The 16,296-nt window shown below is 31.1% G+C and overlaps 1 protein-coding gene across 1 annotated transcript in view; it reads left to right on the top strand.

The window, feature by feature from the left end:
* Positions 1 to 371: 371 nt before the first annotated feature.
* The window catches only part of LOC143190185 (opioid-binding protein/cell adhesion molecule), a 417,428-nt gene continuing 401,503 nt past the window's right edge, over positions 372 to 16,296 (top strand). Inside the window, exon 1 of the mRNA XM_076394333.1 lies at positions 372 to 573. Within this exon, the coding sequence (XP_076250448.1) occupies positions 501 to 573 (73 nt within the window). The 5' untranslated portion in view covers positions 372 to 500. The remainder of the gene's footprint in view (positions 574 to 16,296) is intronic.

Genomic DNA, 16,296 nt, shown 5'->3' with positions numbered 1-16,296 from the left:
GTTTCATTCAGTTAAAAATCGCGTGAAAAATGACGCGTACGCCGCTGCGTCGCGGGGTTTAGAACGGGAGAATCGCTGATCGCCAAATGCAAATTGCTCGGTGACGACCGCAAAATGAGCAAGATAGCAAGTGTTTCAGAAGTCAGCAGCCTCGGCGGCAACGTGAAACGCTCCCCCAGCATTCGGCCAACCACCGGCCGTTGCGGAAGCTAGGTCGGCAACATCGCCGGAGCTTTTCGACCGAAGCCTACTTCGCGGGCCGCGGACGCCGCACGCTACCAGTCACATGTCGCGGTTTGGCTTTGGCGCCAACTTTGGCTTTTGAAAAATCGTCGTTTAGCGCTCGCATTCATGGTCAATTGATAGAACGCGTTTGTTTTAATGTTATTCGCCGGTTTTGCTAAATTTTTTTTCTGAAATATTCGTAGTGACCGTTTAAACGAAATATATATCTTTTCGATATTAAGCAAACAAAATTGTGTAAAAAACAAAATTAAACAATGGAGTTTCTGTCAGTTGTTGTTTATGTTTTTCTTGTTTATCTTGTTAGTTGTAATGCCATCTTAAACTCGGGTAAGTCGTAGTAGAAATTAAATTATTTTAATTCAGTAGTGAGTGGTTTATAAAATAACATATAACAATGTTTATTTTTGCTATTTGGTTATGTTATTGTTTGAAATTTTTCGAACAGTTATAAAAATACAAATATATAAATCACCTTTCCTAAATACATATTAAAATTTAAAAAAATAGACCAAAAAAATGTGTGAAATTTATTTTCAGAATGTATGTTTTTCTGATTTGACGTTGCTGTTAAAGAACTCGATTTGATTTATTGTTAACAGCTTATTAAATATTAAGGCATCAAAAACTGTGAACTTATATGAAAATATTCAACATATTAGATTATATCGCGAAATTCTGTTTGCCTGTATTTTATTTTTAAAAACCTATGATGCGTTTAAATAACCCGAAACAAATTAATAAAAATAAATATTAAATTTAAATGTGTTTCAGTTTATTTCTTTGTCAATTTTTGTTGATTTTGATATTAAAACGGACATTATTACAAATCTACTTCCATTGGAATTCAGTTTTGTTTTTTATGTATTTATATTTACATATTATTAAATAGAATGTATTATACATGTTATGATTATTATGATGGGTTGAACAGGTTGTAATTTCAAATTTCACATGTATTTTGTTTTGTTTATATATGCCTAAGATAAATTTTCATAAAAACGTGGATTCAAAATTTGACAAAACCAAAAATACTTTTTAATGATTTTTATATATTTTTTCATGATTTCTCTTCCGAAATATTGCCTATTTAGAGAATGTTTATTTTATTACAATAATTTATGTTTCTTGCTTTATTTTATTTTTTTTATTTTATTTTTTAATCTTTATTGTATATTTGTATTATAAAAATAAAATTATTATAAATTATATTTTTTTTGAATACCAATTTGATTGTGAATTTAATGTGGTATTTAACTAGTTTTAAATAAAATTTTCTATTTATTCTATTTATCTTAATTATTTGCGTACATTTGAATCATATTAATATATTTGAAAATTATAATAACAAAATATTTATTGAGAAAGAAGTTTATGTTTCATTAAAAACAATTTTTTAGCCCTATTATTTTGTTAGAAAAGTATAACAATTAGTAATTATATCAAGAGCTAAATTTGTGGAGCAAAACTTTTCAATTTTTGCAAGGGGCTCCTTTAACCTTCGTTTAACTGTTATAATGTTTTTTTTTGTAAATGCTGTGGAATTATATCGTCCTCTTTGATTTATCGTTGTTGATTAATTTTTATCACCGACTATATAATAAAGATATTTTCTTTAAATCTTTCAAATATCATTTCATAAAAAAATTGAAGCTTCTTAGCTTCGGTCTATTTAATTCTTATTGGTTTGAGACTATATGAATATATAATGCTTGATAAGTCACTCTTAAAGTATCTGAAGTTCTTCTTTCTTTGGTTCAAATATGTATTCAATAATGCTTCCAAATAACGGTGCAGATTTCTTCTAATGAAAAAAGTAATTCGAATATTACAAGTGAACAAATAATTTTATATAATTTATATATTACCATAATTTACTGGTGATACCTTCTTTTTTTGAATGCCGAATAATAATAAAATCTCATATATTATATGGAAATATTAAATTCTAATATATATTAGTTAATATTTGAATTTTAGCGAACCAGCATATGTACAAATATTCTCTTGCAAATATTATTTGGTTATAGTACCCATATGTGCTAATTGATAGTATTACGCATTAGTATTAAACTCTATATTTTAAAATATATACATACAAGGACTCTGAAATAGTTATGTGGGGAAATATTTGTATGTGTCCTACCTTTTTGGTAATATTTAATACCTAGGTCAGAAAAATGAGCATATCTTTTAAAGCTAGCAAAAGGTTTCTTAACAGATACATTTTTGAGTACCTTTATAAAGGTGGAAATGCTACAAAGCTAGATTACATGGTGTATTCAGTATTTTTAGAGCCTATAAGCTCAAGTGAAACCAGATTTATAGCAAGTAAAACACATTATAATGATATGAATTGAGAAGAGTGAGAAGTGAGAAGATTTTCAAACGATATAATAATCGTGAGAAGATTATCAAAATAAATTTTTAACTTGCTTACTTCTATCATATTTATTTAGGAATAATAGTAATTGGTAAAATATCAAACATATATCAATTATTTAATAGTTAATTATTCAAATTTAATATTGGCCGGCTTGGTGGAGCAGTGGTGAAGACGATGGGACGGTCCTCCTACTGCTGGGGCATGGTCGTAAATTTATGTCTGTGATTGTTTAAAATTTGTGAATGTTCTAGGCAAGAGTGACAAATCCGGCAAGGAAAATGATCCCAGTCACGCCAGTAACCAGGCTGGGTAAGACCGGATGTCTTCTGGGATGATTTCTAAAGTTGGTCACTCGCCAGTCGGTAGTTTAGGCCCAGTCCAGATAAACCCATAGTTGGTAAAAGGAGACTTTAATATATATATATATATATATATATATATATATATATATATATATATATATATATATATATATATAAATATTTTTTCCTTAATTTATTTGTGTATTTCAATAAAGCTGGATCCAAACGTTGTTAAAAGGTAAAATTCTTATTCTTAAAAAAATGTAATTCAAAAAAATATTGTTTGAAACTTATATTATTATTAAGAATATCTAAATATAATGTTTTTATGATTTGACATCGCTGTTAAATTAAAACTCTTGGTTTGATTGATTTTTAAAGTTTTATTAAATTTTATTGCACCAGATAATATAAATTTACAATAATAAATTAGTAAATGTCAAAATGTGTACTCTTGCGCATCTCTGTGTGCCTCTATTTTGATGGCTATAAAGTTTTTCACTAACACGAAACAAATTAATAAATTTAAAAGTTTCATGTAAATATAATTTAGTTTGTTTTTTGCCAATTCCGTTGCTTTTAGTATTGACAGATTTTCCAAATTTACAAGGTTTAATGGAAATTCACTTATGTTAGGTTTGTATGCATACAAAATTAAATTCAAATAGAATATATGATAAATATTATTTAGTTGACCAGGTTGTATTTTCAAATATCAAATATATATTGTTTTGTGGTCTGTTTTTACCATATTTATTTAGAAACAATGAATAATCACCTGGCAAACAAATATTAGTTAGTCAATTATATAATGCATTAATACATGTCTTCATTTTTTTGTGAATTTTATATAAAGCTGAAACCAAACTCTAAAAGCTAAAATATATCTAATAACAATTGCCTGATCATAGCAGCACTTGTAATCAAGCAAACACAAAGAGCAATATTTATGCTATTTATTCTAACGAACAGTTTCTTGTAATTGTATTATTTATTAATCAGAATATTTATTTAGTATCAAATCAAATCACATTTTAAACCATAAATTGAATAAATAAATTAAATAATTTCCCTTTACTTAAAGAAATTTCCATTAAAACCACTAAAAATAATCGAAAATTTTTATTATTACTATTGCGTGCTTCTGCGTATCTGTACGTTATTTTTGAGAATATATAATGTTTTTTAATAACATGAAAAAAAACAAAAACAATTTTTTTAAATATATATTTTAAAGTATCCTTTTAACCTTTTTATTTAGTTTGTTTTTCTTTTGTAAATTTGGTTGCTGAAACAGGTTTTACAAATTAATTTTAATTGAAATTAACATTTGTAATGTATTTATATCTATATGATATTAAATATAAATTAAAATTAAATAGATTTTATGATAAATATTATTGGGTTGATAAGGTTGTTTTTTCGAATTACAAATGTATTTTTCTTACAGCTAGTTTTTAGCATCTTTATATAGAAAGAGTATATGATGTCTTAGGTAAATTCACCAAGTTGTAACTGATCTAATTACAAATGGATGATCATATACCATCATACGTCATCAATAATGAATACAAAGAACATTACATTAACAAAATATTCAAAGAACTATTTCTTCTCTATATAGGGACTATCTGAACTTTACCGAAAACCTCGAATTATTGCAATGTCTAATTTATTAATTTATCTTGGTTATATTATTTCCGTATAGAGTCTTATACAACTTATCTGATCTGTAATTCATCATAAATCAATAATAAGAAGCCTTAAATCTTAAAATTGGTATCGATAATTGGTGGGACTGTTAGCAGTCTTTTGCATACATGTTACATATGTTATAAACCTGGATATTGGGATAATGTAAGTTTCTCGAATGTTTTTGTTTTCAATGTATTGTTTCTTTTTCGTATACACAGTGGGCTTTTGGCGTTTTTCCATTTTCCAAGCATTTAATTAAAGTTTCCCTTTTAAATCAAACCAAACTGAAGAATTGCTGTTTTTTTTTTGACATAGCTCACAAATATTCTTTCTTATTCGTTCAATACTTTTTTGCCTTCATTGCATTCGCGTATGCGCTTTTACGAGGCATGAGCTAGCTGTAGCGTTATTTGAGTAGCTAGTTAAGCTACTTCTATATTTTTAGGTAGTTGAAAATATTTAGGAGGATTATGAAGTATACATTTCTCCTTCAGAAATATTACAGCGCCCAATTTTACTTTTGTTGAATAAAGCAATTTTAGGTTTCCACTATTTTTCCCCTAAAATGATATGATGAAATATGAACTTATTACAAAGTATTTGTTTAAGGTACATAGTTAGTTGAGAAAGTCAATGTAGAACAGAACAAGTGTTTATATTAAAGAGCCTGTTTAAGCTAATTTTTATTATAAAATTAATATACATTATTTTTAAAGGTATTTTAAAGACTAGATGTACATACACTGATACATACTTTACATATACCTACATATACTGAGATTATTATTAAGTTCAATTTAGTTAAAAGGCACTTTTTAAGCACTTATTGACTTATCCTAGATATTTAAATAATATTATATTATCAAGCTCATATGAGATAGGTCAGCTACCCTTTATTACGTATGCTAAGATGGCGGTATTTCTTCTTACAAACAACAATAGATGGGACATTTGTGTCGCTTGTTTCCTTTGCGTATTCTCTTGCTGAGTGATTGTAACTGAGTGACTGATGCCACAGAATCTACAATATCCTTCAGAAGACTACAGTTTCCCATTTGTTTAGGTTTTGATATGTCTACAAATAAGTCTTAAAGCAAAACAATTTCCATTCGCGGTTTAGATTTGGAAAATCCATGTTTTTCCCATGGGCAATTATATGTTGCATGCTCACGTGTGGGTAAACTATTTGTCGAATCTATTTGTGTTAGCTAGATACAGGTGAACCAAGAATATTGTACAATGATTAGTGCTGAATTAAATTACAATTGAAAATGTTTATAATTTAACCTACTTACTACTTACCTCAATTACATTTTATCAGCTAATAACTTTATAATTCACTCATTTGTTACAAACTTGAATATAAGATTAAGGATATAAAACTAAACATTTTATGTCGATTTGTGCTTAAGTACAAATCTTAATCTCGTAGATCTGGCTTGTTTGGCGCAGTGGTAAAAGCAACAGGACGAACCACCTACAGTTGCGATAGGCGCGGGTTCGAAACCTACTGGGGCATGGTTGTAAATTTATATATATATATATATATGTATATATATATATATATATATATATTGTATGTATGATTGTATTGAATAGTTAATGAATAATTATGAATATTATAATACTGTTTAACGTAACGTAGCCACAACCACACAGCAACACGTGGTCTGGTAGTTATTTTATATGTTAGAACCTCTTTTTCTCTTTTCCAGCTATGGTTTATTTGAACTGTGTTTAGATTTTAATGTGGACTTCGAAAGCCTAGGCAAAAAGCAATATTACCATAATACAATATAAAGATGTCCATAATAAGTAAAGCATAAATGCTGTTTCATAGAGAATATACTTTTCTTGTAATTGAGAATAATTATTTAAAGGAACGAAATAATTAATATATTTCATATGCTGTGGATTATTGTCAGTCCATAGACAGTTATAAAATGCCTTAATAAATAAGTGGTAAAATCGGTAAAAAGGCTTACAGATGGAGTTGGCTATGCATTTTGACAGCTTTATTTATTTTAATAAAGGGAAACATACGAACTCTACCATTTTGCAAATGGCTTGTAGGAGTGTTTTGCGTCGCCACGAAACATATGAATTCGCATATATTTTTTAGGGCGAAAAAGCGAGCTTTCCCCGAAAATTTACACCCCCATTCGGTTCGAATAAATGGCATAAAACAAACGGAGGGTGGTACCCCACCAAACAATTTCGATGCATTACATAACACTTAAGGAGATTCGCTGGGGGGTAACCGCGTCGTTTTATTCTCTATAGTCTATTATCAAAATATACATATAAGAGGGAGAAAAGCCTTGTATGGGCATGTGGATCGTAAAGTATTCATTCAGAGGATGATCTAATGGTTTTTAAGGTTATGCATTATATGTTTAAACTTGTACAGCGTACCTTTTTGATTTAAAAATATCTATGATAGCAAATTGCTTTAAATTGCGACGTTAACATATTGTTTTTATATTCTAATGGCTTTTAATTTAATTCAATAATATGAGTATTGAAAAAGTATTTTATTTAGATTAATTATATGTAATCTATTCGGAAAGAAGATGCCATGTGAAAAAAGTGAAGGAATATACAATAAATTGAAAGTTTCATATATTATATTAATATATCTTCTGCATAGTACCACAGAACTTTGTTTTGGGTGCGTTGGATTACTAGTTGGTGTGATGTTTTAGTACAACCCCATATTTGCACCCCATAATGAACTTATGGGTTAAAATTGGCTTTTTGATTGACTGATAAACCAATCTTTTTGATTTTAGGTCAAGTTGAGAGTATCTTCCAACTAACCAGTACAGTTGCTTGACTTTAAGTCTAATCTGCTCTGCTTTTTGTCTAACATGATGTTTCCAGTTTAATCCACAATTGAGATATATTTCGAGGTATTTGGCTGATTCTGCTTGAGAAATCGAGCATCCGTCAGGTTATATAATAAGGTTTCTGTTATTTTGTTGCAACGCAAAATTAACCTGGACAGATTTGGAGCTATTAAGCTGTATTTTTCGGCCTCTAGTCCATGTGTAAATGTTGTTGACCGCTACTTGTACTTTCTTTACAGCCTTAAACATAGATACATCTTTTGCCATGATAACTGTCTTGTCGACAAATGTTCCAATTACTGTTTCTTTGTTGTTAGGATATCAGCAGTATAAAGCAGATATAGAAGTGTAACCAGGACACTACTAAATGTTGAGAATACCCTTTCAAGCGAGACTCTAGAGTTTCTTTCAAAAATATATGATTCCGCGGTTGCTATTTGCTCGTTTTGTATATTAATTCCAAAATGCCATACTCGGTCAAAAGCTTGTGAGACGTTATTAAAATTAACAACAACTTTTTAATAACACTATTTACAACTGATACAAATATATTGAAAGATTGTAGTGTCTTTCGTTATTTGTCCTTAGGCTTCCTTATTGGCAGCACTTGAATTTATTTCGAGATGTGTCTTTTAGGGCCATATAAGATTCTGTTTATTTTTGAATATTTTGAAAATCTGGGAGAGTAATCCTAGGTGAGTACGGCTGGTAGATCGATTCATGTTTTATTGTTTCAGATACATATTTAGAATATATTTAATTTATGAGTAGTGTTGTTTGATTACTCTATGAAACACTAAGCGAAAAGCGCTATTAAGGCAAGACGCAAAATGGGAGCTTGGTGAGGTGACGCAGTGAGGGTCACGGCAAGTGTTACTTATTACGATACTTATTACTCAAATACGATAGCAATTCTCGCTTCGCAGTAAAGATGTACAAAGTAGTATAGTAGTACAATAGCAAGTGATACTGCACTAATAACAATTGAACAGGTATTTAGTTCTCATGTAGTCAACATGACTTGTATAGTATAAAACTTCATGAATCCACACAGATTCTTCTTCCATTTTAAAATAATCTCCTTGACTTTAGGCGAAAAATTGCAGCAAGAACACTGTTCGCCAAAACTGCGCCACGGCACGCTGTGAAAATATTGCGCTGTAGCTATCGTTTTTTAAATCCACAAAATCTCGCCGTGACTCACGCTGTGTCACCTCATCAAGCTGCGTCCTATTTTGCGCCTGGCCTAAAACTCTAACCTGCGTTACTAAACTCTAGCCTGTGGCCTTAATTATTGAATTGATTTAATTTTGTAGGTGTACTTCTTCAGATCTTTGTAAAAATCGCGACTGATACTTCCAATCTGTCAAATGTTGGTTAAATAAATATAAACTTTCGTTTGAAACGCTTTGTGTAATTGCTTATGGACGGTAAAATTTGCTATAGAATAATTATTTAAATTATATTTCAGTAAGATAATAGTGATCCTGATACCACCATGAAGATGGTATCAGATCGTGCTTTAAAAATGTATAGGTTTGCAAAATTTGCAGTTCGTTTGATCGAGAAACTGTTAATGTTGTTTGTCTATTTTAATTTTTTTTATTAAATAACATCTCAGTGATACTACTAGAAATTACGATCCGAATAATCACTTGTTCTCTGTGTTCCACGCTTTTATGTCTTTTATTTCTTCTACCTTAATCCTGAAGGCTTCATCCGAATTATAGGATTTTAATAATTCTGCAAACCATTTGGGCAATCGTCTTGTTTAATTTATTATTAACTTTTGCAATTTAACAAAAGTCTGCTCTATATCAAGAAAAACCGAATGACAGAATATTCGTTCCTCATATGACCTCTCAATTATAGCCGTAGTTCTATGAATTTCATCTATAGTTGAATATTTCCTCCATGGAGCCAAACCAGTGTTAAGATTACGTTATTATTCTCAATTAGTGGCTTTAACTTGTTAAGTAGAATTATCTCAAATAGTTGAATTAAGATCAGGAACCTCCGTTTACCATTAATATTTATTAATAATAATTAATAGTAATTAATAATGCAACTTTTACGTTCTGTAGTATCGGCTTATTTGACTGACTTATTTGACTATATCGGCTATTCTTTATGATCTTTTGCATTTGAAAAGTTTCAAGATTTATTTTTATTGAAATCAACTATTAACATAGATACCGGTAATTACAACATACGAGAGAAATGGAGTAAGTTCTGAAAATAATTTTGGTTAAAGGAACTTTTTTTTCATCAGTTATGGTATAATGCAAAAGTTATTGTTGAGATGCGGGAGAGAAAACAAGGTTGTAAGTCGAGTTATTTAATTGATTATAAAGAATATATACATTTAAAAAATATTACTTAATACGTCATGGGAAAAGGATTATCATTCAAATTGCATGTACTTACTATTAACGAAATGTATAAATTGGCTAATATAGACAGGAATTCTATCCTTTCAATAATACTTCAATTATTACAATGGTTTCTTCAATTAGTGCTCATTCAATTCTTTCTTGTTCATTCAATTCACTAGTTTCTTCTCCAAATAATGCAATACTTTCTCTTAGCAATACTTTATTCTTTCCATTTTCCAACTCTTTTCCTCGGTGTTCAAATTACTGTCAGACTGTCTTCTCGTTGTGGATGCGCAGTGTTTTATCGCTGAAGTTCCTTCTTCGGGTTCTTGGTGGTGGTGGACAAGGCTGGTCCCAAGAAACCCTTTTCTGTACCCCGATTCGCTGAGAATATCGGGGTGGGAAACACTCTTCCAACTAGAATTTCTCACGCTGATAAAACATGTGAGTTTCGGACTCTTAAGGAATTCCCAAAATTCCACGATTTCGAGTCTTCTTAATATATTTATGGTCAGGCGCCATAAAGATATATTAGGCGCCGTCGTGCTCTAACTGCAAATTGTCTCGACCTTGTCCGGCGAGCGATTAACTCATGTACCGCAAGCTGCGTGGTGTGATAACGACGCCACGTTCTTGCCTGGCCCTTGTGCCTCTTAATGGTGTTACCGGTTACGGGCACCCTCCTTACTAACAGTAAGAAGTATCAGTTTGGGTCATTGGATCAGCTGATAGGGTGGGGTTTTGGTGGGTAGCCCAGAGGCAGTCTCTACATAATCAGTCCAACTCGCTTATTCCTGCGGGTCTTCCCGACCAGGTATCCGTAACAGGATTCCCCTAGCCGGTTCCGGGACAAAAAAAGGCGCCATAAAGAGTCCTCTACCACGTCTAACGCCCGACAGGTTTCCTCTAGCCTCGGTACTTAAACCCTCGTTATCCTAAACACTTGACAACGAGCTGATGGGAATCATCCTTGTTGAACACGTCTGTTCTGTTTACTTGGTATCTTTTTGCCTGTCTATATTTACCAGAGGTTCAATACTGCGAACGTTATGTTTTTCATCAGGTCATAATTCTTTTCCATATCATATATATTAAAAACTTCAGTTAAAAGGTCTAATAAATTAGACCTTCTAACAATAGAACCGAAATAATTCTACAATTAGCTTAACTTACATTTTACAGGGCTGTCCCAACCATTCATAATAAATTTGCGTCGCAACAGTTATTGAGTCTATAATCTAGTATAAAAAATTCCAATTATGTTCAAAATTGAACTAGTCATATTCTACTATATTTATTCAATATAAATAATTATTTTATTTTTATTTTTATTTAATTTCAGTTAATCAGGTTTTTTATCAAGCCTAAAAACAATAAAATCATTATCGTATATAAACACGGTTTGTATTTTCTGTAAATTGAATAAATTCACATTCTAATAAGTATTATATTATTATATAGCATTACTAATATATGAAAATGGATCACATGTTTATATCAATAAATGTACTAGAAATATAAAAAAACAATGAGCCATAAAAATAAGGGTTAAAACGTTTAAAAAGGTAATTTATCTCAAACGCGATTGGAAATACGAAAAGGAAAAAAGAAACTAGGCGTATGGAGAGCGCTTTCTAGATAAGCTATCAATTCTTCTGTAACGCAAATTCAATTTTCTATGCCAACAAACGTTTCGCGAAAGCTCGATATCGTTAATTAATAAGGTGGGCGCCTGTATTTCAACTCGAAATGGAGCCGGTGCTCGTGCCGTCGACTAACTAAATGCAAAACGAAAAGAGACTCGATATAAGCGCTGAAATTAATTAATTTGTCAATTTTCTCCAGCCTGAGCGGCGGTCTTGGTTGAACGCGCGTCATCGACATATTTAAACCGGAAACTGTGGCTGTAAACCGTACTGTTTAGTCGGTGCCCTTTTTACAGCCTTAAGCCTTGTTGTTCGAGCTAATGGACGTAGTTTACATACGACATATTCAAATATGGGTTAAGTTAATTTTTAAGTTATTGTTCTTAATTCCGAACACGTTAATTTAATATACTAGCTGTACCGGAAAGTCCAGAAATTACATTTTTTCAGAAAAATTTACATAATTTTTAAGAAAATGGAATAATGTATTTATTCAGTAGAGGTTAAGTATTGGCCATTTGATTCTATATATCTTGACGATATTTTAGGAAATTTATGGATACCACCCAAAATAATTGTTTGTCCTTTGAGCAAAACTATTCATCTAGCCATTTTCCAACTTCTTCGAAATTGGCGAAGTGGTGCTTTGCAAGCGCGTGTTCCATTGATGCGAAAAGTTGATGGTCGGACGGTGCAAAGTCCGGAGAGTACGACGGGTGTGATAATAGGTCCCATCCAAATGCTTTCAAAGTTTCCTTGACCGGTTTTGGTTTATGTGACCGCGTATTATCGTGCTGTAAAATCACTTTACAGGGTCTTCGGTCCTATTGTGGACGTTTCTTGATTAATGCATGATTCAAATTGATCATTTGTTGTCGGTAGCGATCACTATTACCTGTTTCGCCAGGTTTCAATAGTTCATAATACACCACGCCATTCTGGTCTCAGCAAACACAGAGCTTTGTCTTTCGACTAAAACAATTTGACCTTGAAGTCGATCGGTCGGCTTCGCCAGATGATAACCTTGAGTTTATGCGCTTAGGGTTTTCAAAATAAATCCAATTTTTCATCAACCGTCACTGCAGAAATGTCTTCCGATCATACATTTGAAGCAGCATTTTCATTGTCATTCAATTCATGTGGCCTCTATCTTTCCATCTTTGGATTTTTTCTGTTGCTCGTAATCAGTCGCTAATCATTTTTTGTCCACATGTAACTCTTCTACCAATTGTTTTTGAGTTTGGGTTGGGTCTTCATCCAAAAACTGTTACAGTTTCGCATCTTAAAACTTTTCAGTCTACCAGAACGTTCTTTATCGTTCTTTCAGCGGATTTTTTCTTTTGATTAAATAAGAAAAGTAATGCGTGCCGCAAATTCACGTATTTCGGCACGAAACTTTTACATTTTCAAAGAGCTATAAATCTATGACTGTGCTACCATCGGAAAATATAAGATGTATAGCTTCGAAACTTGATGCTAGTAGAATAAAATGATATACGTATTAAATAATAATATCGCATACTTAAGCCTACTGACATCTGTTAGTAAAACCGGTAATGACTTTCCAGTATACCTGGTATAATGATGTGCCAAGAGTAGAAAGTATCACTAGTCAGAATCATAGGCAAAAGCTTGGTTCAATATAAATATTTTTCAGTAAGTAGGGAAGTATTTACAAGTTGAATTGCAATAATGTATATTTTATAGTTCTTATAATTTGCACAATAGTTGTACAAGTATATACATTTGGGTCTAAGGTTCACTATTACTACTTCTTTACATTTTACAATTGAGTTTCTAATATCCAGCAGTGATATTTTCGGTCGTAATATACTACTACTTTTATCTTCACTACCATCATCCATGCTGCTATTTGGTGGGAGTGTCTATTTTTCAATTAATGTGCTGCTGTTGATGCTATAGGATTTTAAATATTCTTCAGTAAATCTTGCCACAGTTCGTGGTCGACCGCAGCTCTGGCCTTGGTTAATATTAGTCTCCTAGTTTTCAGAACGGTTTATATAATCTTGGTCCATATTTTTCGGAGTTGTCCGCTGTATCCAAAAGGTCGATGTCGCCATAGAAGTTTGTGAGGAATTCGTTTATTTATTTCGCAGCTATAATTCATCAAGCTTTTCGTTAAGGTCGCAGAACTGGTGCTATCTTTCTAGACGTATCCAAAGCTAAACTAATATCTAAAATCTTCACAGCCAAAGAACTAGGTTTATCGGATGACCTAATATCCCTAATTCACTCATACTTGGAATATAGTCTTCTCTTTTCAAGTAAAAATCTCAGGGTTCTCTATTAGCCCGGACCTACAAGTGCTGGCGCCAGCATATAAACTCGAGTACGACTCGGGCTATTCTGTTCCATCCTGATTCATATTCTGATCAAGGAGTTCCGTGAACATCGCCTTGAAATTAACAAAGTTCCTACTCCATGGCTCCAGAGAGTGTCATACATAGACATATATATGTCTTCAATTCGATCTAACGTTTTAATGGTCAACCCAAATCCAACACGCTATCTGCAAAGGCAATGGCAATAGCCTCCTATATCTGCTACTCTGCAGAAAAAGTAAACTTCCAATCACTAGTAGAGCGACTCTGTATAAAATACATAAATATACAATACACAACGAGAAAAAATAATATTGTTATAACATACACAACATATTTGAGTTAATCATAGTGAATTTCGTTTTCATTGTCAGTAACAACATATTGTGGGAAATATTTCTTTTTAACACCATAATAACAACCATAATGGTGACTTGCTGTGGAGTAATGGTTTCAGTCAATTTCTGTAGTAATACTTTTTATAAGAAATCTTTTGTAATCCAAGCAATTACCTTCTATTATTTGTTGATCCTTTGATTTATCTGTTCCTAGTTTATGCATATCTATATATATTTGACTGCCAAGCCAGTAGTGTCATTTATTATTTAAAAATACTTACAACTACATTCCAATATTATTGTCAAAAGGAATAACTGTTGCTTCACTCTTTATATATAATAATTAATTGCATTAACAAAATATGAAATAAAAAACTGTATACAAACCCCTATAATATAATGATCTATATATATATTACCATATTAAACATTTTTTGATCAAATGATTTTATTGATAACGTAAGAATTTATTTGTTAACAGATAGTTTATTTTTAATTATAACTATTTCCCTTGGATGTGCTATTTATTATTTATTATTTTCATCTATGTGAATAAGTAGTATAGTACTATTTATTTCTCCTTCAATTCTTTTTTTGTCATTATTGATAGCATTTTTTCGAAATAGTTCTGCATTCAAATTGTTTTATGCTTTTATTTTTTATACGTTTTATTGTTCAATTGTTTTTATAATTCTTAATACAATACTTTATGTTGAATTTATCAAATTCACAGTACATGCCTGTGCCTATAGGATTATCCATAGTTTTTTAATCATAGTTCTTCGAAACAAACCTATATCTTTTTTCATTTTGGCTGATCATAGTGAATGCAGCTTTCATTGCCAGTTACAGTGATTTCTTTAGCTGATGAGAAAGGAAACTATAATGATAAAACGGTCTTTTTAGTCAGTTTCTGTTGTAGCAATGTTTCTCAATTGTGAATATATCTTAAGCCTTATTATTGTACTGTTAATTACCCAACCTTTGTTTTACTTCTTTGCATTGTTCTGAAATCGAACCATATCATGAAGAATGTTAGAAGTCTCCTTAGATAACTGCATTGTAGAATTGAGATTGTGAATTTGATTACTAATATATTACTATCAAGTGAATGTTTCCTAATGAAATATAAATTGCAATATACAAATATTAAAATATTTTTTTGGTAAAATATACTACAAATACACTCAATAGCATTCTTTAAGATTAGTGTACAAAAATATGGAGATATTTTAGCACTAGAAAGGAATTAGCCATAGTTAAAAGAGGATTGGTTGAAGCTCTTTACTAAAACCGTGAGTTTAAATAAACGAAAGTTCTATTAGTTTATTACAGGAACTGAAAAGCCCAAGTATATTGTTAATTAATAATTTCTTTTTCAGTTTCTATTTCCAACAAATCATGTTTAACTTTATTTGTCCATCTTTATCTTGGTCTTTTCTTTTTTAATTTTTCTCTTGTTTTCAGTACATGCCCTAGTTACTTCAATTCATCTGCTGCTGTATATTTTTTAATTTATTTTATTATAAAATGAAAACTGATTTAAAAAGTACAAACAGTCCACTCATTAACACCTGCACTATATTTATTTTGTGTTAACAAAAATATTTTTAGCCGGTTTGGTGACGCAGTGGTAAAGGCGACCGGTCGCGGGTTCGAATCCTGCTGGGGCATGGTAAATTTATGTTTCAGATTGTTTAATATTTGTGATTGTCCTAGGCAAGAGTGTAAAATCCGACAAGAAAAATGATCCCAGTCACGCCAGTAACCAGGCTGGGAATGACCGGATGTCTTCTGGGATGATTTCTAAGTTGGTCACTCGCCAATCGCTAGGCTTAATGCCGAGAACCGTGGGTTGGAGCCCACGTTAAACTGTGGTCCATTCCAGATAAACCCCCAGTTGGTAAAAGTAGACCTTAATGGACATATAGACATAATATAATATAAATAGACATATCATAAAATAAAATGGACATCACAAAATCTTGATTTTGTTTGATGGTATATATAAATTGTTTTATACATTTGTCATGTTTGTTATATGAAATATAAAATATAATTTTCAATTTGTCGTATGGAAATGTTTCATAACAAATATTTTTATTAACTAATTTTAAAGC

Source organism: Rhynchophorus ferrugineus, unplaced genomic scaffold (genome assembly GCF_030347505.1).
Source record: "Rhynchophorus ferrugineus isolate W39M unplaced genomic scaffold, kcgeb_rfMv2 rfM2, whole genome shotgun sequence".
NCBI classification, from domain to species: Eukaryota; Metazoa; Arthropoda; class Insecta; order Coleoptera; family Curculionidae; genus Rhynchophorus; species Rhynchophorus ferrugineus.
Note: the sequence above shows the minus strand (reverse complement) of the source record. Positions and strands in the feature narration are given on the sequence as shown.